At 52.8% G+C, this 20,238-nt stretch overlaps 7 protein-coding genes across 7 annotated transcripts; 2 read left to right on the top strand and 5 right to left on the bottom strand.

The window, feature by feature from the left end:
• Nucleotides 1–100: 100 nt before the first annotated feature.
• Nucleotides 101–4,171, top strand: QC764_214030 (uncharacterized protein). The gene is made up of 3 exons (XM_062945107.1): nucleotides 101–1,035; nucleotides 1,161–3,099; nucleotides 3,156–4,171. The coding sequence occupies exons 2-3, from the start codon at nucleotides 1,265–1,267 to the stop codon at nucleotides 3,982–3,984; spliced, it is 2,664 nt and encodes an 887-aa protein (XP_062803973.1). The 5' UTR covers nucleotides 101–1,035; nucleotides 1,161–1,264; the 3' UTR covers nucleotides 3,985–4,171.
• Nucleotides 4,172–4,541: 370 nt separating this feature from the next.
• QC764_214040 (uncharacterized protein) lies at nucleotides 4,542–5,044 on the top strand (the record flags this gene model as incomplete). Its single annotated transcript, XM_062945108.1, has 2 exons — nucleotides 4,542–4,816; nucleotides 4,894–5,044. The coding sequence occupies 2 exons, from the start codon at nucleotides 4,542–4,544 to the stop codon at nucleotides 5,042–5,044; spliced, it is 426 nt and encodes a 141-aa protein (XP_062803972.1).
• Nucleotides 5,045–5,825: 781 nt separating this feature from the next.
• On the bottom strand, nucleotides 5,826–6,720 carry QC764_214050 (uncharacterized protein; the record flags this gene model as incomplete). Its single annotated transcript, XM_062945109.1, has 3 exons — nucleotides 5,826–6,153; nucleotides 6,205–6,427; nucleotides 6,482–6,720. The coding sequence occupies 3 exons, from the start codon at nucleotides 6,718–6,720 to the stop codon at nucleotides 5,884–5,886; spliced, it is 732 nt and encodes a 243-aa protein (XP_062803971.1). The 3' UTR covers nucleotides 5,826–5,883.
• Nucleotides 6,721–6,954: 234 nt separating this feature from the next.
• On the bottom strand, nucleotides 6,955–8,984 carry QC764_214060 (uncharacterized protein; the record flags this gene model as incomplete). The annotated part of the gene is made up of 2 exons (XM_062945110.1): nucleotides 6,955–8,185; nucleotides 8,257–8,984. The coding sequence occupies 2 exons, from the start codon at nucleotides 8,982–8,984 to the stop codon at nucleotides 6,955–6,957; spliced, it is 1,959 nt and encodes a 652-aa protein (XP_062803970.1).
• Nucleotides 8,985–9,393: 409 nt separating this feature from the next.
• Nucleotides 9,394–10,077, bottom strand: QC764_214070 (uncharacterized protein; the record flags this gene model as incomplete). The annotated part of the gene is made up of 2 exons (XM_062945111.1): nucleotides 9,394–9,689; nucleotides 9,771–10,077. The coding sequence occupies 2 exons, from the start codon at nucleotides 10,075–10,077 to the stop codon at nucleotides 9,394–9,396; spliced, it is 603 nt and encodes a 200-aa protein (XP_062803969.1).
• Nucleotides 10,078–10,729: 652 nt separating this feature from the next.
• QC764_214080 (uncharacterized protein) lies at nucleotides 10,730–12,099 on the bottom strand (the record flags this gene model as incomplete). Its single annotated transcript, XM_062945112.1, has 2 exons — nucleotides 11,487–12,099; nucleotides 10,730–11,428 (listed from the first exon to the last, which is right to left on the bottom strand). The coding sequence occupies exons 1-2, from the start codon at nucleotides 11,844–11,846 to the stop codon at nucleotides 10,730–10,732; spliced, it is 1,059 nt and encodes a 352-aa protein (XP_062803968.1). The 5' UTR covers nucleotides 11,847–12,099.
• Nucleotides 12,100–12,943: 844 nt separating this feature from the next.
• On the bottom strand, nucleotides 12,944–14,764 carry QC764_214090 (uncharacterized protein; the record flags this gene model as incomplete). Its single annotated transcript, XM_062945113.1, has 1 exon — nucleotides 12,944–14,764. One exon carries the CDS (start codon nucleotides 14,762–14,764, stop codon nucleotides 12,944–12,946), a length of 1,821 nt encoding a protein of 606 aa, XP_062803967.1.
• Between the last annotated feature and the right edge of the window lie 5,474 nt (nucleotides 14,765–20,238).

Below are 20,238 nucleotides of genomic sequence, written 5' to 3'. Positions count from 1 at the left end.
CCACAACAGCCCCCTGCTTTGTGGTGCAAATAGGCGCGGTACTTGATGCATCCGGTGAGTCAACGCCTGTGTTGACCATTCAAGACCACCAAAATAGGGATTTCGCCAACAGGATGGTTATCCGATATACCTATTGTCTTTACATCAGTTGTCAGCCGAGCACGGTCAGCACCTAAAAATGACCATTCAAGCGGTAAAACGCTTTTGAAGCCAAGTCCACTTCGACATCAAGCATAACAGCTGCCCTCTTGGTTGTAACCTTTCTGCCTCCCCGAGAAAGCCTGGGCAAAAGCCATCAATGCCTGTCAAATATCAAATCCAGTCAGGTCTTGCGGTGAACTGCACCGACATGGCAAACACGCAGCCAAATGCAAGCCGCACTTATGTGACTGGTCGACGCCACCATTCGACTGTGCATCCAGCTTTTGGATGCTACCCACCTGACCTTATCTTTAGATAACCACTTCTCGATGCTTGACGCCGCACACAAATTACGTCGGACTTGCGAACCCAACAACGATGTCCACCTTCGCATCGAAACAGGTGCTTGGCGGTCAGATGCTCGTTGATCCACGGCATTGATGCCACTGTGTAGCCGGAAGGCTCAATACCCGCCAAGGTGGTTGGCGAGGTTCACTACCGCCCGGGACCAACCATCCATTGCAGATGCTGGGACATGGGTGGGTTTGAGGCGAAGTCCAGCATGTTTCTTTGTCCCCGATGGCTGCCATACCTACCTAGATCCAACCAAGGGGGCCATAATAAGGCCTGCTCCCCCGTCTTTCTGGAACGCCGCAAACCGTGGTGGAAAATCAGACGATTACCGCTTTGTTGCTGCGCTTTGTTTGTCGTTGACACCTTACCCACAGCATCTCTTCTGGGTCGTGCCACGCTGCGTGTTGATTTGTTCTGGCATTTTCAGGCACCACGACGCTATCTAATCCCAGCCCGATGAACCAGCTGTTGATGCTTCAAGCCCAACAGACATCGTGAAATACGTAGTTAAGACTCCCAAGCCAACAAGACTTACTCCCTGTAAGTTGTTCTTCTCATCTAGCTGTTTCTTTCAGCAACATTGTGCTCTTGAAGAACAACAGCAGAAGGAATACTGTCAAAAATGCCAACCACGTTCTCAAGTCGATTATTAACATCATCAACAGATCCTGTTCCAAAGCAACCACCTCGGTCCTCTTTATCCTCGGTCGAATACGGTCAGCCCTTTTTTGCGGCTCGATCCAAACGCAAACACCAGTCAACAGCCAGGATGTTGGGAGGAGGGAAGACTCTGGCCCCCCCAAGCGGTACCAGGTTGCGAGACCGCCTCAGCGCGAGCTTTTCTTCTTCACCCTTCTCATCACCACCTCCCTCTGTTCAACTCACACCTTCTTCCACCCCACTAGCCGAAACGAGCGGTAGCCCCTCCAGCAACGGTGCAAACCCTCAAGAGGAAGACGTCATTCTGTTCCCCAAAGTGTACCAAGATGCCTGGGGAGCTGAAGATGTCTCCCGGTCGGATATTGACCGAGCCCGCATCTTCCTCCTCCGAATCGTCTCAATGAGTGGCGACACTACCGCCATCGACAAGCTGAGAGCTATCCTTGCCGACCCTTCTTATAACAGGACCGTTCCCGCTCTCGCCTATGCCGTCCAGACTCTACTCTATCGCAACCGCCATGCGTCCTTTACCGTCACCCCGCTGCTCCAAGCCGTCCGGTACATGCTCCTCAAAGCTCGCGTGCCCGAGAACCCGTACACAGACCGTGCCCGAGCCGTGCTAGATTTCTTTTTCGACCCCGCCCTCCAGAGAAACCTCTCCCCGCTGCCGCCCGGAGAACTGATCAGGATGCTGTACCCTTCCGGTCGACTCAAGGTGTGCATCATCGGCGGCGGACCCACCGGCCTAGCATCCGCGATATCCCTCGCCGAGCGCGGCAGGGGTAAAGTCGAAGTCCACGTCTGGGAAAGGAGATGGATCATCACACCCGAAGGAAAGGTTGACTACCCTGCCACGGCCAAGAGAAGAGACCAGGTCGTGACACTGCAGGACACCGTCACCAATCTTCTGTCGCCAAGGTCGTATGAGGCTCTGTTCGCGGGCAGGCCGGAAAGAGTCTGGCCAGGGAGCGCCAATATCCAAATCAGAAAGGTGGAGGATCGGTTTCTCAAGCATTGCCAGACGGAGGCGTTTTCCGGGCTGATTCACTTGCATGCTGAGGGTGTGACTAGGGAGGAGCTGGCAGCTGGGAAGTGCGGTGATTTCCACGTGCTGTTGGGTACCGATGGCGCGGCGTCGTGGGTTAGAAAGAGTTATTTTGATGGGTACGAGACAGAAAGGGGTAAGAGTTATGCTCTGGGCTTGGCCTTTGACAGGGGCGCGAGAAATGGGCTTCCGTGGAGCCAACCCCTGAATATGTTTTTGACGTTGGGACAGACAAGGTATTTGCTCAACGCTAGTGATCATGACGGGAGAGGCTACCTCAACATGCAACTGACCGAGGAGGAGTGGCACAAGATGGTCAGCGTCGACGGACAACCGATTCACTTTGGCCGTCCGGCTTGTCTGAGAAGACCTGATGGAAGCATCCCCGAGGGCTTCGATGAGGGCAGGGTGTTTGCCCCTTCAGAGGACCGAAACTCGCCGTTGTGGAAAGCGATTGAGGATGGACTCAAGCTGTTCGGGTTCAAGGAGAGCGAGGTGATCAACGTGGTGCGGATTCCCATCGTGGTCCAAGCGGTGAGAGAAGGCGTCCATATGTTGCCGCTGTCAGACTCGTCATCAGTCACAAGGCCTCACGCTCTTGTTGCTGTAGCAGGCGACGCAGCCATGACTGTGCACTTTTGGCCAGGTCGTGGGTTGAACAGCGGCATCAAGGCTGGTATCGCTCTTGGTGATGAAATTTGCCATGCGCTGAGAGGTGGCAAATTTGCTGGCTTGGAGCTGAAGGCCATGAAGGAGTACAACGACTTCATCATGAAACTCCAGAATCGGGAACATGACAAGCGGAGTATCCCTATCCTGAATCTGTCAGGTTCGCCCGAGATGTTGGGTTGGCTGTTGGACAAGGCCAGGTCTGTTCCTGACGAGGTTGCTATTGAGTGGTAAGAATCCTGGCTCCCCTGGTCGTTTGACCGAGATTGCTAACATCATACTGCAGGTTGGTAGGAGCCATGGTACAGCTTGCTAGCCGTCTTGAGCAACGTCGCGACTGGCACTTCCCTCCCGAGGCAAACATCGAACCACAGATCCGCATCGTTCTTCGGCAGCTTCACAGCCAGACCCTTCGTGAGATGGCTGTCAGTTTCCCCTGGCCGACTCGCGAAATGACAGGCGCCGAGGTTCTCCCCATTCGCTCGACTAAACCCATGGAGAAAGTCGCCTGGCTCGAAAGCGTTTGGAAGTTGCTGGACAGAGACAGCCGAAAGAAGGACGCCTCTCGAGGAGCCTCCCCCGGACCGGCAAACTTGTACGAGAATATGAGGATGAACGCACAAAGATCGAAATCGCCAATGAGGGGAAGGGACCTCAGCCCACAGCGGTCACTGTCGCCCCCGGGTGAAATGGGGAATATGGCTGCCCAGATGGAAGGTCTGAGGATGAACGGCGGCCTTGGGATCACCAATTCCAGTGGTACCGTGCAGCGATCTGCAGGCACTTTGAGCAGGCGAAGTGCCGTGAAAGAGAGGGTCCTGCCATCGCCTCTCTCATCAGTGAGTTCTAATGACCACTGGAGGCATCCAAATCTGTCCCAGAATCTGGACGTGCCTTGTATGGGTGGCAATGGAGACAGATATCAGTCTCCTGCTAGGCGTTCGAGGTCACCGGGCCCAATCACTGTCAGCCCAGTGTCACCAGACCCCGCCATCAACTTGACGAGAATGTTGAGCGTCAAGCGGCCTCCTGGGTCAATGTTTTCGGATGCTATGGCACTAGCGTTGTTTAGGGTCGATGATGATGGTCGTATTCAAGATGTTGCTGCTCGATAAGGATCAACGGTGAGGTGAATGTTGGCGGGGGAGATTAGACAGTCTTGATCATGAGGAGAAGCAATAGTGATAATCTGAAACCAGCCTGGAAAGCATGTTGTTGCTCTCTTTCTTCAACCCAATGCAATACAGAGATATTTCCTAACCCTAGTTTGTTCCACATTGCAACAACTGTGTTTGCCTGACTATACGACTTTGTTTATGAAACATCAATGAAAACAAATAATGGCGCTCAGGAGCACTTCCACCATCGCGCTTTTACCCATAAAGATCAATCCACAGCACCACCTACTTAATCTCAAGTAATCCATCGCCAAGCGTGTTAAACTACACCCCCTGATCACTCCAACATCCGACAATGGCGAGTTTCAACCACTTCGACTCCCAGGACCCCATTGGCACTCCCCCGTCCCCGGTCGCTCCCAAGTACGAAGCGCAGAAAGCACAACTAACTGCTGCTCTCAACCATCCAGCCAGCGGGATGCTTTGCTACTTTCGACCAATTTCCGACCCACCCCCCTGCTGGCATCTGCGTTCGTAATGTTGGACATGTGAAAATGCTTCTGTCTCAATCCCAGGCAGGCAAGTTGATCAAGTGCGCACGGCAAGCCCCGTATGGCAAGGGAAACGAGACTCTGGTTGATACGACGGTTCGCAACACGCGCGAGCTGGGCCCTACGAAGTTTGAGCCCCGGAACACAGAATGGCCAGGTTACTTCAACGACACCTGTACCGAGATCGGCAAGGAACTGGGCATCGACGCACCCATTAGAGCTGAACTTTACAAAATGCTCATCTACGAGAAGGGTGCCCTTGTCAAACCACACACCGAGTAAACTGAAGTCTCATGATATCACCTGCTCATAATCTTTTGGGGGAGTTGTCGCTGATAAGTGATTTTCTTCACAGCACCGAAAAGATACCCGGCATATTTGGCACAATTGTCATCTGCCGGCCTTCAGCGCATGAGGGTGGTGACGTGGTAGTCACACACTTTGGCCAGCCGCAAGGTTTACAAAACGACCGAAGCCAATGTCTCGCTCACTGCCCTGAAAAATAGAGACTCGGCACAGGCCCGTGTTCTCAAAGATCTCTCTCAGCAGCTTCCATTTCAACTCTTCGTCGCTCTCTTGGAAAAAGAAGATTATGGGAGTTGCATGGATGATTTTATAAATCGGAATATAATGAGGATGATGATGATGATGATGATGGTTATATTGATCGGATTGATATCCATATGCGATCAAGGAAGCCGAAGAGTCTTCTGTACAAAATCGACGATCCCTCGCCCCACGGCGCGACCTATTCTGTTAAATGATTCTTTGACTTGGAAGGAAAGGTGGTGGGCAAAGATCTAATGCTTGATTGGGACAGTATCCTCGATGAATCCGGCTTCGACTCTGTGATGGTGGAAGAAGAGGTTGACGGGTACATGGGAAATGAAGTAAGTGCCCAATGATGTTGCCTGGAGCCAGAAGGCCCGAGCTAAACTGCTTTCAACACATAGGGCGTGGGCGCAACCCATTGGTATCGTGTTACGGTAAGCACATTCCATAACCATCTTATTCTTTAGATAGACCCTGGTCTCTAACTGGAGTTGATAGGCTGTTGTGCTTGTACGTCAGGATCTAGTTCCTACGTTCTTAGGTAGAACAGCACGTTCTTGGATCGCGACGAATTGGGAATAAAGGTTGGGAGATGAGTTTGATGCTTTCTTTTCGTATCGGCCGAGGTAGAGAAGCTTTGAGGGCATTCAGGGTTTCCAATTTTGATATGGGCTTGCTTCCAACAGAGTGAATGGTTCTAAGATGGACAGAAGAAAATAGCACCGCAATATCCTTGAAGGATGAAATGAAATGTGTTTTACATCTGATACCCTGAGAAGCTGTACACCAGAAATCACTTCTTTCCCCTCTTCTTCGCGGCAATCCTCGACAAATCTTCGCTCATCAACGTGTCTCGTTCAAACCCATTCTCAACTTGATCCAACAACCCAGCTGCTATCTCTTGAACAGCAATCTTGGGTATCCCAACCGCCGTCATCAAAACTCGCTGGACGACAGGTACAATGCTGCCATACCCCATGATCAGGCCCGGCTTTGCAATAAGGACTTCCACGGCACCATGAGACTTCTGTGCAAACTCCAGAATGCGCGACTCGGCCTCCCCCTAACGTGATGTTAGTAAATACCTAATTGAACCAGAGGATGACAAACGTACACGCATCAGCAGGTAATCTCGCAGAGGCCACATGGGCTTCTTTGTCTGGTCTCGCTCACAGTTGTACCCACTAATGTACACGAACCGAAAGGGCTTGCCGTTTGCATTGTCGCGCGGCAGTTGACTGATTGTCTCGATGCCCTTGATGGCGTAGTCGCGACATACCTTGACGGTTTGCTCCCAGGGGTACGACCTGGATTTCGCCGGCGTGATGGCGATCGTCCTGGGTCTATTAGCTTGAAAGACAACGAATACATGACCTACCCAAAGAACATACCAAATACACGCATCGGCGTTGGAGAGCTCTGCTTTGACACTGTCCGGGTAATCCGCACCAAAGTCATCGATGATGACCGATTTGAGCTTGTTGACGTCGGCAGTTGGTCCGAGGTTCTGGGGAGTGGTAGCTGGGCGCCGGCCGAGCGCGACAAGAGATGTGATTTGTGGATCGGAAAGGGCTTGACGGATAACCTCAGCCCCCACGAAACCTGTTGATCCGGCGACGGCGAGTTTCATGATGATAAGTTTGGTTGCGGTGACGATGAAATTGTTCGGTGTTGCCCCGCAAGGTGAGAAACAATGGAAGAGTTCCGTTGCCTATAACCCCCAGTTGATCTTTTCCGCTTTTGATGCAACCAATCATGATTGAGTGTAACCTCAGATTCAATGTCATAGTAAGTACCTACTTAGGTATACTAATTCAGAGACGACTAATATCGACAAGATATCCAAGACCATCATGCTCCCCTATCACCTAACACAATACCCGCGCTTGATAGCCAACCACACGAGAAACACCAGATTACCCAGTAGAGTTAACAGCGAGAGTATCAGAAAGATACAAGTCGCAATGCGAAAGAATGGGGACTCCAACGACAAGCTTAGCCAGAGCGAAGTGATGGAGATGGTGGCAATGTTAAAAACGAGGCCGTTCCAGCTCGAATTCCAGTACAGTTCGCGCCTGGACATGCGGTGAAGCAGGTTGATAAACGCAAGTACCAGCCAAGTGATGGCCATTCCTGCCAGAAGCAAGGCGAATATCAACCCTATCATGTTCAAGGGCAAAGTTGCCAGGGACGGGCTCAGTTTGTGCTGTATCGCTATGCCCTCTGCTGGCGCCACGCCATCGTCTCCACTAACCCCTGAATCCGTTGCCGTGGGAACAACGCCTCCTAAATCAGAGCCGTAGTTTGCTGGCGGCGGAAAAACAATCTTGCCAGCAGCGTCCCCAAGGAAGAGCAACGCAGCTCCTGCTTGGCCGAGGGGGCCTATGAAGAAGAATATGGCCGTCGTCAGCTCCGGTGGTGGCCAACCGGTCACCAGCAGCAGCTCATGCATCAAAACCGAGTAGACAATCATCGTCAAAACCAACACGGCCCCCACGGCGCAAATCGAAAAGAAAATAACCGGCTCAGCCAGCCTGTCGTCAAATATCCTGTGTTGTTCCGGCCTCACCCCGACTCCAGGGAGACAAAGCGCCGCCCCAATCAGCGCACCAGTCGCAACGCCAGTGACACCCCCCAACACGGCCAGCAGAGGCGCAAACCTGCCGTGCGCCGTCTTGGATTTGACGCTGCTGCTCGACATGAGAACCGTGAGGATGGCAAAGCCAGTCGCCACAGCCCACACCATTCCTATCCACCAGCAAACATACACCGCTATGCCCCACCCCCGTGCCGGGTGGACTCTCCCCTCGGCGACAACAAACCCCGCAAACATGACCAGACCCAGGAACGAAGTTGCCCAGAGCGGAAGATAGGCAAACTGAAGGGAATCGCGCTCAATGATCGGGAGCGACAGATTGCGCCGGGGATAGAACCCTACTCGAAGGAGGAACAAGGGAGTGGCTATCGAAAACAAGATCAAATCCCCCATGAAGAAAACGTCGGATATCGTCCTGAGGCCTCGAAAGTCGATCGATATCCTGGGAAGAAGGCGCATAATCATCGCCAGCAGCGCGAGGGAGGCTGGCGTGGCGAACCTAAGTCAAAGATCAAACAGAGTTAGCCGTCATTCTCCCAGAACAAACACACACAATCTGGGAATCTGTACCACAGAGGGGAAGCGCTCTGCAAAAGGCTCCCCCACCGACGATGAAGGCTCGGCCTCCTCAAAGACTCTGCCCTCACCCTTTCCGTCTTTTCCACATCCATCAGCGTCTGCGTCGCATCAGACGTGTACCGCTGTCGAGTGATGCTAGCGTGTCTACTGCTTGTCGCTGTCGGGGTGCGTGATATCGTGCGAGTCGGGAAAATGCCACCAGCCTGTGCTCGCCCGGGCTCATTTAGTTCGTCTTTGAAGCCACTTTTGAACCTGTCCATCCCGTACACGCCATGGCGCCTAACCTTTGGAAGCACTGGACTCTCAGTTTCCTGGCGTTGGGTTTCTGGCGGTTGCCCTCTAGCGATCTCAACAGGCCCATTCGAGCTAGGATAGCTTCCCGTATCACTTTTGGGGCTCTGCCAACTTTGCGTTGTGGGGGTGCTTCCGGTCTGGATGGGGAGAAGGCCGCTCATGGTTGTGCTCGTTGTGGTGCCAGTTCCATTTTGTGGGGTGTCCTGATGTGTGAGGGCAGCCGACATGAAAACAGTGGTCGGTGGAGTTAGGGACGATGATATTGAGGATCTCGAGATCCCAAAGAACTCGTAGATTTTGGAACTGTGCCGAATTATAGTCGAGAAATAGACTGCGTCTCGCCAGTTGTCGGCCTTGGGTGGTGGCGGTCGTATCTGGGCAACGCTGTCCTGGCTGTCTTCGAGTGGACTTGCGTGTATTGACATCGTGGCGGTTTGAAGGCGTCAAAGCAGGTTATCCCACGAGCTCTGGCAGCATCGAGTGGCTGGCTTTAGAAAAGACCATGGCGGTTGACTTGGTGATGGAAAGCTGTGGGCTAATATTCCATCACGATGACAAAGTGTCTGAGCGATTCTTGGAGATCAGTGGCAATCTGTGGTGCTGCTCCAGACTGTAAGCCCCCCGGGTGATGTCATTGTCCGGGTTGTGTGTGCTCGTGCCCATGTTCAAAGCTGACACTTCCCAAGGTAACTAGGTCAGCAAAGATAAGATGGGTTCCTGATGTTGGCAGATGCGTTTTGTTCTAATCAGGTACAAGAAAGAAAACAAAAGGGGGTATAAATTCTGTAGCAATGCATATAACCAACCCACCACCACCCTCCTTCATCTTCCCCATCACATCACCGTGCAGAACCCACCCTGTCCCTCATTGTTCTTTTCATCAAGGGCAATGCACATAGCGACCAGAACAGCCATATCAGCCCCTGGCGCAACCGTGAGGTGGTACGTCTGCTGACCAAGGAACGCCTCCCTCATGTTCAGCAACTTACGGTCAATCCTCGCAACCACGGCGCCAGTGGCCTCATCAACAATATCCGCCGACGTGTCAAACCAGTTGCCCTTCATAAAAAGAGTGACAGGCTGGCCAGTTCGCCTGTTTGTAAATGTTGCTCTAGCTTTGGAACCGACCACTAATTATCACCCCATAGCCGTCAGCATTTGATCCTTACCTGATGAAGCAGAACAGCAAGCAACTCTTGGTCAAAACTTACAAGCAAAACCACTCTTCACCTCCAACAGCCTCTCCCCAGATTGGCTATTTGCAGCAAATGTGGCGTGTATGTGGAGCATCTCCTTGACGATGTCGAATAGATGAGCACCCCCCAAATCCGTGACCGTCTTTCGTCCTCTCATAGACAGCAGCTGACCCTGAACTCGAAGCACAGGTTGCCCTGTGTGTGTCTTGATGTCAAAGCTGTCGAGTAACTTCTCCTTGATGACCAGTGTTTCGGTTTGCCGAGCGAGAAACTGGTCGAACACCGCGATGGGCTGCGGTAAGGGGGGTAGTTGGTAGGCCATTTTGGTGGTTGATGGTAAGCAAGTCCAATAGGGCAAAGAATAGACACAATGGGAATGTAATTAAAGCTCGGAAATGGCTGCCAAGTTCTGGACGATTGAATGGGTTTATAAGTTGTGCTCCCTGTTGATCCCAACTGGACATCACGTTCTGTGGGTACAGTTGAATGGAAATAAGAGGCAGTGCAAAAGGCGGCACACTCTTGGCGCTGGGCTTTCTTCAACGCCACTTCTTGTTTATTGGGACCAACAATGAACTATGACGGTGCCAATGTGTAGGGCTGAGGAGTGCGTGCTGTCAACATTTCGGACGTGGTGACACCTTTGGTGGCCAATAAGAGGGCACTGCCACCCAACGGAGCTTTGTCAGGGTGCACTACAGCTGGATCCCTGATCTGGTAGCCAGAGCGAGAGCTCGGATTCCGCTAGAAATTGTGCTGTCTTTGGATTAATTTGCGTTGGGAAGACAGCAGTCCGAGGGTGGACAAGGTGCTCAAGTGCTACCTTTACGATAAGAATGCTGGACTTTGCCGTAGCTGTCGTTGTCATAAACTCCAGCCATGGTGCCCTTATGGACCTCTGAACAACAGCCAAAACAACTGACGTCGATTTAAAGTTTCCCTGCATACGGAAAGGGTTGCTTGTAGTGACCCAGTTATTTAGCACCAGCTCCAAAAAGCGCCTCCCTCGTATCATACCCATACTTGACCTCCCCGTGCCAGTAGTTCACCGTATCAGCCTTGTTCACCTTCCACGCCTCATCAAACGCCTTCACCACCTCCTCCGGCAACGGTCCCTTCTCCAGATCCGTCAAGTTGCCATCCAGCTGCTCGTAGCTGCTAACCCCAATGATCACCCCGTCGTTCCCGGCCTTGATGTTCAACGCCGAGTGATGCACCACCCACCTCAACGCCGCCTCGATGAGCGTGATGCCCGCCTTTTCCGCCGCCTCCTCCACAATCTTGAGTGCCTGGAAGGTGGAGTCCTTGAAGTACCTGTTGCGGTACATCTTGCCCATTGTGGTGGTGCTGTCGCTGAACCTCCCCTCGGCAGGCACAAAGTCCTTGGTCTTGATCTTGCCCGAAAAGAGACCGCCGGCGAGGGGGTTGTAGACCACAAGATCGAGGCCGTAGCGTCTCAGCGCGGGGATCAGCTCGGGCTCCAGAGAGCGAGTGATGGCGTTGTACATGCCCTGGTACAAGGTTGGCCTGACCCAGCCGTTGTACTTGCACGTAAGGACAATCTCGGCAACCTCGAAGGCAGTAAAGTTGGAGATGCCAAAGGTGACAAACCTGCCGGCTTTGTGAAGCTCGTTGATGGCCTCGAGTGTTTCCGCAAAGGGAGTGGAGCGGTCCTGTCCGTTGGATCAGCATGATGCACCGACAGGCACCCGATCTACAAGCTCAACTTACAGCAGCATGCAAGTACAAGATATCCACCGCCTCAGCCTTCAGCTCCTTCAAGCTGATGGCCACGCTTTCCTGGACTTTCTCCTTGGTGTTCTCTCCTCCATCCTTGGGGTACACCACCTTGGTCGCCAGAGTCAGCCCCCTCTGTTGCCAGTTCGTCTCCGCAGTGAAGGCTTCCTGCTTGCCCCCGATGTACAGCCTCGCTGTGTCGACCTCGTTGTAACCTCTGCTCTGCAGCAGGTCCAGAACGCGGTTGTACTCCCCCACGTCGGTTATTCTGGCGCCGGTTTCCTCATCTGGGCCAAAGGTCATCAAGCCGAGAATGACGCGGGGCTTGCCCGTGGAAGTGATGAGAGGTGACATTTTTGTTGTTGTTCTCTGCTGTTGGAATTTTATGAGAGGTTTGTGAGCCAGCAAAGCAAGGGAAAAAAGAAAAAGTGAGCAACAGCTTTAAGCATGGAAAACACACATTCGGCGATATGCTATGTCCGACCAACAAGTTGCAATCGCTTTCTCGGAGCACGACATCATAGGTGAGAGGTGCTTTGCAAAAGCGTCGGCTTTCGCGGCCGGCATCAGCGGGGCATCTGGGAAATACCCCGCCTTCCCGGACTTTAGATACGGCAATCGGCTGCCCCGGTACCGAGAGTGAAGAGTGAAGAGTGAAGTATGTGTAAAGACTTAAGTTGATTGATATCCTATCTACAAATTCTCTGCCTCGTTCTGCCTGATTAACCTTGACCATCGGCTGTTTCCCTGAAGCAGAATCGGCACAGACGTGCTGGCGTGGAAAAATCTGCGACAAAAGTGAACCATACCCCTTCTTTTTCCCCTGCCTGATTCACCCTTCCCGTTGCCCTCCAAGCATCATGGCCAAATAGCCATGGCTATTCTCCTCAATCTCTCCAACTCAACTGGCCCACGGTTCACTCCAAAGCTCCCGCCTGCCTGTTCCCAGGCCATGTAGATCACCGTCCAAAATCGACAAAGAAACGGGCGCAGTCGTAAACGTCGGGGAAAATGAGCGCAATGAAATGAACCGTTGCAACAATCCACCAACGCAAAACTATGTGACACGGCTCAAGGCAATGTCGAGAACGAATCGAAAGCGTCAAAAGTAAGTACTTGTCCCGAAAATGCACCAACCCAGTCCCAGCCAAAATCATGTTGCAAGAAGTGAATATGAAACGAAAACGTTCACGCCACCCCAAGCATCGAAGCAAAACCCCAGTTTCCCGGTCATCCCCGTACGCAAAGGCGAAAAAAGAAGAAACGTCATGAAGCCGTCCGGAATTGATTCACCGACGTGAGGATGGCACGCCGATCCTGTCACGAAGGGCCCTCATCACCGGCCGTAAGAAGGAAACCATAGGGCATGATCGTAATTAGCGTAAAGATGTTGTTATCCGATGTCCATTATTCCTCCTTCGTAGTGTCGGCCTGCGAAAAACAAAACATACTCAGACAACAAGCTTGCGCTTCTCGGAGCTGGTGAGAACAAGCATGGCAGCCTTGCGTTGACCCTCGACAGTATCAGGCTTGACACGGCGAGAGCTGTTCTTGAGAAGGCTGGCAAAGCTGCCCGAGTCACGGAGACCCTCGTTATCCGATGACGAGGCGCTGTCGGGGCCACGACGCTCATACTTCTGACGGGAGCTGGGACGATCGGAACCAATGGCGCCCCAGCTGCCAGTGCTGGTACGCGAGCTGGGCAGGCTGCACTCGGCATCATCACGCTCAACCAGGCTGCCCGATCCACTGCGGCCTGAATCACTGTCATTGTCGGTGACGGGTGTCTCAACCGTCTCCTCGGCGCTCTCAGAAACAGGGCTAACGCTCCCGGAACCGCGAGCCTCCTTGCGGCGCTCCATGCCAGCACGAACAATGTTGCTGATGACGGTACGTCGGGTGCGAGTCACAAAGTTCTTGCTTCCGTCGTGCTTGGCAGTAGGCTTGGACTTGAGTTCGTCGAGCGAGGGAGGGTTCCGGGGTTGGCGGACAGGGTGCTCTCCAGCACGAGCCTGGCCAGGGCCATAGCCAGAAGTCAGAGGGGTCATAGGCGGAAACGAGCCCGTCCTGAGACTGCTGGCCGCAGTCTTGAGCGGCTCGTCACCAGTCGAAATAGTCAGAGAAGTCTTGCTGGCACTTGGAGTCACAGTCGAAGGGGTCTTCTTATGGCCACGACGGAAGGCATTGGCACTCGGAGGGGGCAGCGGTGCAGGGTTCTCAACAAGGGGCGAATCGTAGCGACGGGGGGGCGTGGGGCTGCGGAAGCTGTTTCTCGCCTCGGGAGGGGGGGAAACTTGCACACGAGGGGCGCCAGGACCGGCCTGCTGTTGCTGTTGCTGTTGCTGTTGCTGTTGCTGTTGCTGTTGCATGGCCGCCTGCATCGCTTGGGCTTGCTGGAGGTACTGAGCATTGAGCTGGGCCTGAGCCTGCGCTTGAAGCTGTGCCTGCACCTGCACCTGGGTCGGGTCCATGTAGATTTGACCAGTGCGGGGGTCATAGTAGACATTGCTGGCGTCAGGAGTGGTTGGGCCCATCATACCCTGAAGCTGGGCTTGCTGTTGGTACATGTTGGGGAAACCTTGCTGCTGCATCATGGAGTTCTGCTGCTGCATAAGCTGGGCCTGAGCATTGAGATTGAGACCCTGAAACTGCTGGGCGGCAGCCTGCAAAGCCTTAAGCTGCTGCTGTAGACGTTGCTGCTGCTCCGAGAGGTAGGCATTGGTGTACAGCAGCTGAGCATGGATGTTGGGGTCAAGCTGGTCCTGCGAGACATCATCAAGCTGGATCTGAGGCGGGGCCAGGATCTGCTCTGTGGTGTAGTGCTGCTGCGAATATCCACCAGCACCACCACCGACATTGTAGGCCTGCTGCTGCTGAGCCTGCTGAACCTGTTGCTGGTGGGCACCGCCGAACCGAGGTATCGACGTCTTAGGTCCGCCATACATGTTGTCAAACATACCGGGGCCCATGGAGTTGCGGTTGTTCCGGCCGGCTGGCCCTTGAACGGTCGGTGAAGCGGGACCGTTATTGGGGAAGCTGGAGGCCATAGCCGACTTGGGTGCGGTGCGAAGACCGGCGAGGAGATGGCCGCGGCTGGTGCGGGGAGTCGGCAGGCCGTTATCCTGCTCAGTTGGGGCTTTCATACCCTCGAACGAGAGAGGCTTGAGATTTTGACCGCCACGGCGGGACGCCAGTCCAGAGGAAGCCATGCCGAGGCCGTGGGTGGTGTTGTAGGGAGCGTGAGACATTTGAGCGAGACCGCCAGGGCCCATTACAACGTGGTATGGACTCAAAAATGTCTGGAGAGAGCTGGGAAAGGCTTTCTCTTTACGCGATAGCACGAGTCGGATATCGAAACTGGCGAAAAGAGCCGATGTGCTGAAAGGATGGAGCTTTGAACTGCCTGGCGCGATCGCTCTGGCTCGAAGTGGTGGTGGGTATCGAAATCGAAGCCCGGTCGAGGTCGAGGACGAGGACGAGGTTGCGTAGAAACGTTCAAGTCAAAGTTAGAAATTAAGAAGCATATACTGATGATGCCAAAGGTCGCAAGAAGAGAGAGACGTGGTCGAACGTTTAACTTTCTGCGATGCGATCTATTCCTCTCTCGTGGAGGAAGTGCAAAAAAAGATGATGCAAAGATGCTGGTCCCGAAAGAGAAGAAAAAGCCAAGTCCAATAAGACAGACGGTGCTGATGGTTTGGAATTAACAGTTGTCGATGGGGAAGACGAAGGAAAAAGACTGTGATGCTGAATGAGCGGAAGGGCGTCAGAGAAAGCGGGCAAAGCCAGCGCGGACAGAGGGGAAAGAGAAAAGGCAGGTTTTTTTGTCGGAGGGAAGATAAAGGGCACGCCGAAGGAAGTAGGTGCTGGAAAAGCCAGTGCGGTTCTGGCTTAACAGGCGGTGGCGATGGGAGGGGAGCCCACAGTCAGCAGACAGGCTGGAGACTGGCGCGTCCAAATCCGGGTAACTCGTGGGGTTGCGCGCTTTGTGTGGGACACCCGCAGACACGAGTCAAAGACGTTGGGAAATCCACCAGCTTGTTCCTTTCTTTCCAGGAGGTGCAAAGATGCGAACAAGGTTTTATCCTGTGTTCCCAGATTCCGGTGCTGCTGTGCTGTGCTGTACTCTGTATTGTCTTGCTTCTTCTTTCGTTTTCTGCTGCTGCAATATCACCCTCTGAGCGAATTAAGTTGGTTATGATAGTGGGAGTTGTCGAAGAGATTGATGATGGCTGCCCAAAAGGTACCGAGGCTCGCGATGGCGGCGACGAAGTGGAATAAAGCGGGCGCAAAAATAAAATACAAGGATTAAAAGTAGTTTTTTGGTGCAGGTGATGCTGATGTGCGCGCTTTTTCCGGATCCTTTCCTTTGCCTATATTCACTTCTCCTTTTTTTTGTGGTGTTTCTCTTTTTTTGGTGCTGTTTTGGCGAAACTGTGCTGTGCTCTGTGTAGGTCGAGAGAATGCGCGGTGAAGAAAAAAATGGATGGATTCTCAATCAACGACGACAATGACGGGCAACGGTGACACCGACACAAGGACGGCGGTACGAAGAGAGGAAGAGGGGGAGGGTGAAAAGGAAGGGCGGTTTGCTGGCGTTGCAGAAAGGAAAAAAGAGAAGACGAGAGCAGAGCAACAGGAAAGGAGATATCAACTGCCCTGGAACGACTGGCCGCCTGGTGCGCAGCTGGAGGTGGGTGGTGCGGTGGAGGATTGGAGAATGGATCGAACAGGGAGAGCGGGCGGGGCCCCAGCATGCAATGCTCTGTTTCTACTGGTCCATCGTCTTAGCCTGCGGCAGGGGAGCATGCCCTGTCTGAGCGGATAGCGGACCACCGTGATTGAGCAGAAGCAGCCACTGGAACCGCGGGAACTCAGGGCCTTGCAGAAACGGAGAGTGGGCCTTCTCAGCCAATCACTGCGCGCAATTGGTGGGTGAGGTAAGCAGCCCGATTCACCTTTACCCTCGCGATATCTGTGGCGCTTCATTCGCTAACTTCTCTGCTCGTATTCTCCCAGCAAAACTCTTAGCACAGCTCTAGCTTCCGATGCTCCTTCCCGTACCTCGATGATATCCAGCAAAACGCAGGGAGCAGCCAGCTCAATTCCTCCATGCCTGATCAGGCTAAGAGCTGTCTTTGCTTGCTTGATATTGAACCAATCATGGGCCACTACCAGAAAACCCTCCAGAGTCTCGCGCCAGGCCCAGTGACTCAAGGCGACATCGAACCCTTGCCATTCCCCCCTTCGTCTTGCACGCCTGCATCAACAAGTGGTATCGGCGGCAGTGATCGGATGACTGGCCACTGGATTGTTCACTCGACAGAAAAGCAGCATGTTCATGGAAGACTTCTCCGATCTGCTGGTGGCTGGTTGCGCCAAAGGCGGTCGCCGTTACTCAACCACCGCTCGTTGGCCTGTCCCGGGGCCGTTTTGCAACCTGGAGCCATGTGGTTTCCCAAATAGCTACTACTGGCCTTTTCGGCGGCCATCTTCGCAGATCTCATAGGACACCGAGAAAACGCTACTACAGATCTCGGCTCCTCAGCATGAACGCTTCTACGGCTTGCTGGTTCATCTTCCGAATCTGGACCATCTGTCGTTAACAATCCATGTCTTTGTGGAAGTCTTCCCGGGAAGCCCATCGTCGTCTCCACAAAAGATGTGCAGCATGGGATCCTGTAACGGCCACGGGGAGGGCTTGGCGGGAGGGCTTGGTGATTTGTCCATTCCATTTTCCCTTCCATATCCGTCGGGCTGAAGCTTTTCTTCCAACAGCACCAACGAGGCAAGATGGCATTGCTTGTGATTGGAGATATCATGATGACGGCGGTGACTGTCGGACCTCATCATCTTTGACTCCTGTCAGACTGGAGGAATCGGCAAGTCACACACAGCCACGCAGAGCCAGTGGTGAGACATGAGACATGCTGCCCGGAGCCCCAACGGCTGAAGGCTCCGTGCGCTGGACTCCGCACCCCTGAAACGTGCACAAGGAGGTTACGGTTGCATTGCCGCTTGGAGTTTCCATCCTCCCCGTGAAAGCCAGCACTGGGCATGCGGAAGAGGGTCCATTGAAGAGTTGGGAGGCCACTCACTGGAGACTATGGGTGCTTGTTGTATCGAGGTGTTCATGGGTCACATGTGGCTGGATTTATGTGCGTAGCGTCAGTTTCTGCACGTCATCTTCGCCGTCTGTTAGTCCCAGTCTTGTGCGAGAGATCTGAATCGCTTGCTTGGTACTATTAGCGACTGGAAAGAAGAAAACACTGGCCGAGCCCCACAACGGGTAGTTTGAAGCCCAACGACTGCTGGCCGTGACCATTGAGCCCCAGGCCTGGCCTATAACCCCGCACGGGAGGCTTAGAGTGGCCAAACCACGATATCAACCCTCCGAAAGTCTCCCGATCTTCTTTGGCTGATCCTGTGAACCATGTCATGCTGTCTGGAAGCAGGGAGCAATGAGATCTGGAGAGGCGGTAAAGCTTGTGTCTCTCCCTCGTTCTTCAACCGCCAGCTCACCATGTTTTGGTCCCAAGGTGTCGGGTCGTGTTTTCTGGATCAGCATGGGTTGGAGCTCACTGGAATGGACCAACAGTGGCCGGCCTAGCCGGCCCCGTCTCGGTTGTTTCTTTGATGCTGACATACCCTTTGTAGATCTTCAAATTACCGTCATCAATGCCTTCATCCATTTCTTTCACCCCCTATTTGTACTGTACCCACTGCCCACGCAGTGTCCGAGCCTAATTGCTCATCATTTCCACTCCAGTCGACAGACGCGACTTTGTGGCTACTGTGCCGTAAGCAGGTCGCGTACGACCGAGAGGGGATTGGCAAGCAGTCATGCACACGAGACGGAAGTGTGAAATGTTGGGGGCGGCACACACACATTTCTTTCCCCAAATTCCCCATACCACAATGCAGGGCGGTTCTATCTTTAGAAACACATCACAGAGTGTACAGTGCAAATGTGATGATATCAAATGCTCACCTCTCAATCACATTACATTTTCAATATCACCATGAACTCATGACAGTGGACACAATTTCTTTCAGCACATTAACATTCATGAATAGATGATAGAATTGGATCGTGCTACATTAGGTGAACAACGAATATAGAGAAGCAAATCGCAAGAGCTTCGCTGCTAGGATCAACTGTCCAAAACGCCAATTCTAAACACAAATCATGCCTGGTGTAATGGTTGACTCTACCGGTAGACTACAGAATCCATACCATCCAAATATAGGTTATATATGTTGAACAAACTTTAGCCTCGTTTCATATACCCTATGATTGGTACAAGCCTAAGGCTACTCCCAGGTGCAGGGTATAAGTAACAGATCGAACTGAAAAGAAGGCGCAACGGGAACTCAATAACCCCAAAAAGTGATCATCAAACAAACAATCATCTTGCAATGAACCTAAAGCAGAACTAAGATAAAATGGCTGTTCTCCTAGATTGGACAAGACCTTCACAACCCATGTTTGGTGGACTATGTCGAGATTATTCAAAATATATAGAGCTCATAGGTATTTGATAAATTTGCATTGGTGTTGCAAGATAATGTTTTTGTTAGTTTTTCTGTCTTTTTCTTCTTGTCTTAATAATTTTACTCCCAAAACCGAACTAGACGGGTTTGTTATAACAAGCATTGAAACATAACTTGGAACGATCAGCAACATGTCCGGGATCAGCTGATTCATGTTAGGTAGATATCTATGTGAAAGCAGCTCTCATCATTCCATAGTCTCCAGAGATATTCAGAGACTGTATTGTAAAATGATGAAAATGTCATTGCTGTCACGCTACTCTATACTCGCTTTTCCCCCAACTATCTAATGCCAAAGGGGATCGTGGCCTGCCTACCAGCTAATAATACTCCTGTATCCATGTTCCCTCGGGAATTGCGCTCCCCACCTCCAACATGCTTCAAGCTTCCCACACACTTGTCCTACACTCAGTTTCTCGGATGACTCTCATCATCGATAGTGCTGTTCGAGGGACCACCAGTCCTGCTCCCTTCTCCACCCACCGGGCCCTGCCCCGTGTTACCACTCCCCAAAGCCTCTGCCAAAGCAGCAGCATGCGCCCATGCCTCCCTTCGAGCTATATGATCCGGGTCACTCGCCCACGGTTCCGGTGTTGGCAAGCCCGTATCATCCTCGTCCGATTCGTCAGGGGACGAGGCACGGCCTAAATTTCACGTCACGTCTGAGCCCGTAGACCGGAGCCGCCACAACAAGAGCGAAAGTTCCCGCACATATGGCAATCATTCCCTGCATTGCCGACATCGCGGTCCCAAGAAACAGTAGGGGTATCATGGTACAAATGAACCCCATCAGGGCATGTTACATGAAACCTCCCCAGGTGCATCAGCTCACTCTGCTGTATTGACCTCGACCCCTGTATTAGTCTCCCCTGTATTGGTCTCTTGCTTCCTCTGTATTTGCCTGCTCCTCTTCATGCTTGGATTGCAAGCTTTCTTCCCCGGAGGCTTTTTCCTCGGCAGCTTGTTCGTCGGCGTCTCGCTTTGCTTTTCTGGCATTGGCCTTTTTCAGTTGATCTCTATTTTTCTTTTTGCTTTTGGAACCTTTCCCACCCCGCAGATGAAATTCGGCACACATCTCAGCTGTCATGATTGCGGTGGCCCCAATAGTTCCCTCTGACGGGGAGGCATTGGCGCGTCCCGAGGAAGAGTCCGTCGTACGGGGGGTGCGAACGCATTCCAAAATAGGGCAACC

This window comes from Podospora pseudoanserina, chromosome 2, assembly GCF_035222485.1.
Source record: "Podospora pseudoanserina strain CBS 124.78 chromosome 2, whole genome shotgun sequence".
Taxonomy (NCBI): Eukaryota; Fungi; Ascomycota; class Sordariomycetes; order Sordariales; family Podosporaceae; genus Podospora; species Podospora pseudoanserina.
The sequence above is the reverse complement of the archived record's forward strand: the minus strand, read 5'-3'. Positions and strand labels throughout refer to the sequence as shown.

Bases quoted from the DNA above. Each gene is read 5' to 3' on its own strand.
- QC764_214030 (XM_062945107.1), top strand. From the start codon at position 1,265: ATGTTGGGAGGAGGGAAGACTCTGGCCCCCCCAAGCGGTACCAGGTTG. The intron at 3,100-3,155 runs GTAAGAATCCTG...ATCATACTGCAG, and splicing joins GACGAGGTTGCTATTGAGTG to GTTGGTAGGAGCCATGGTAC.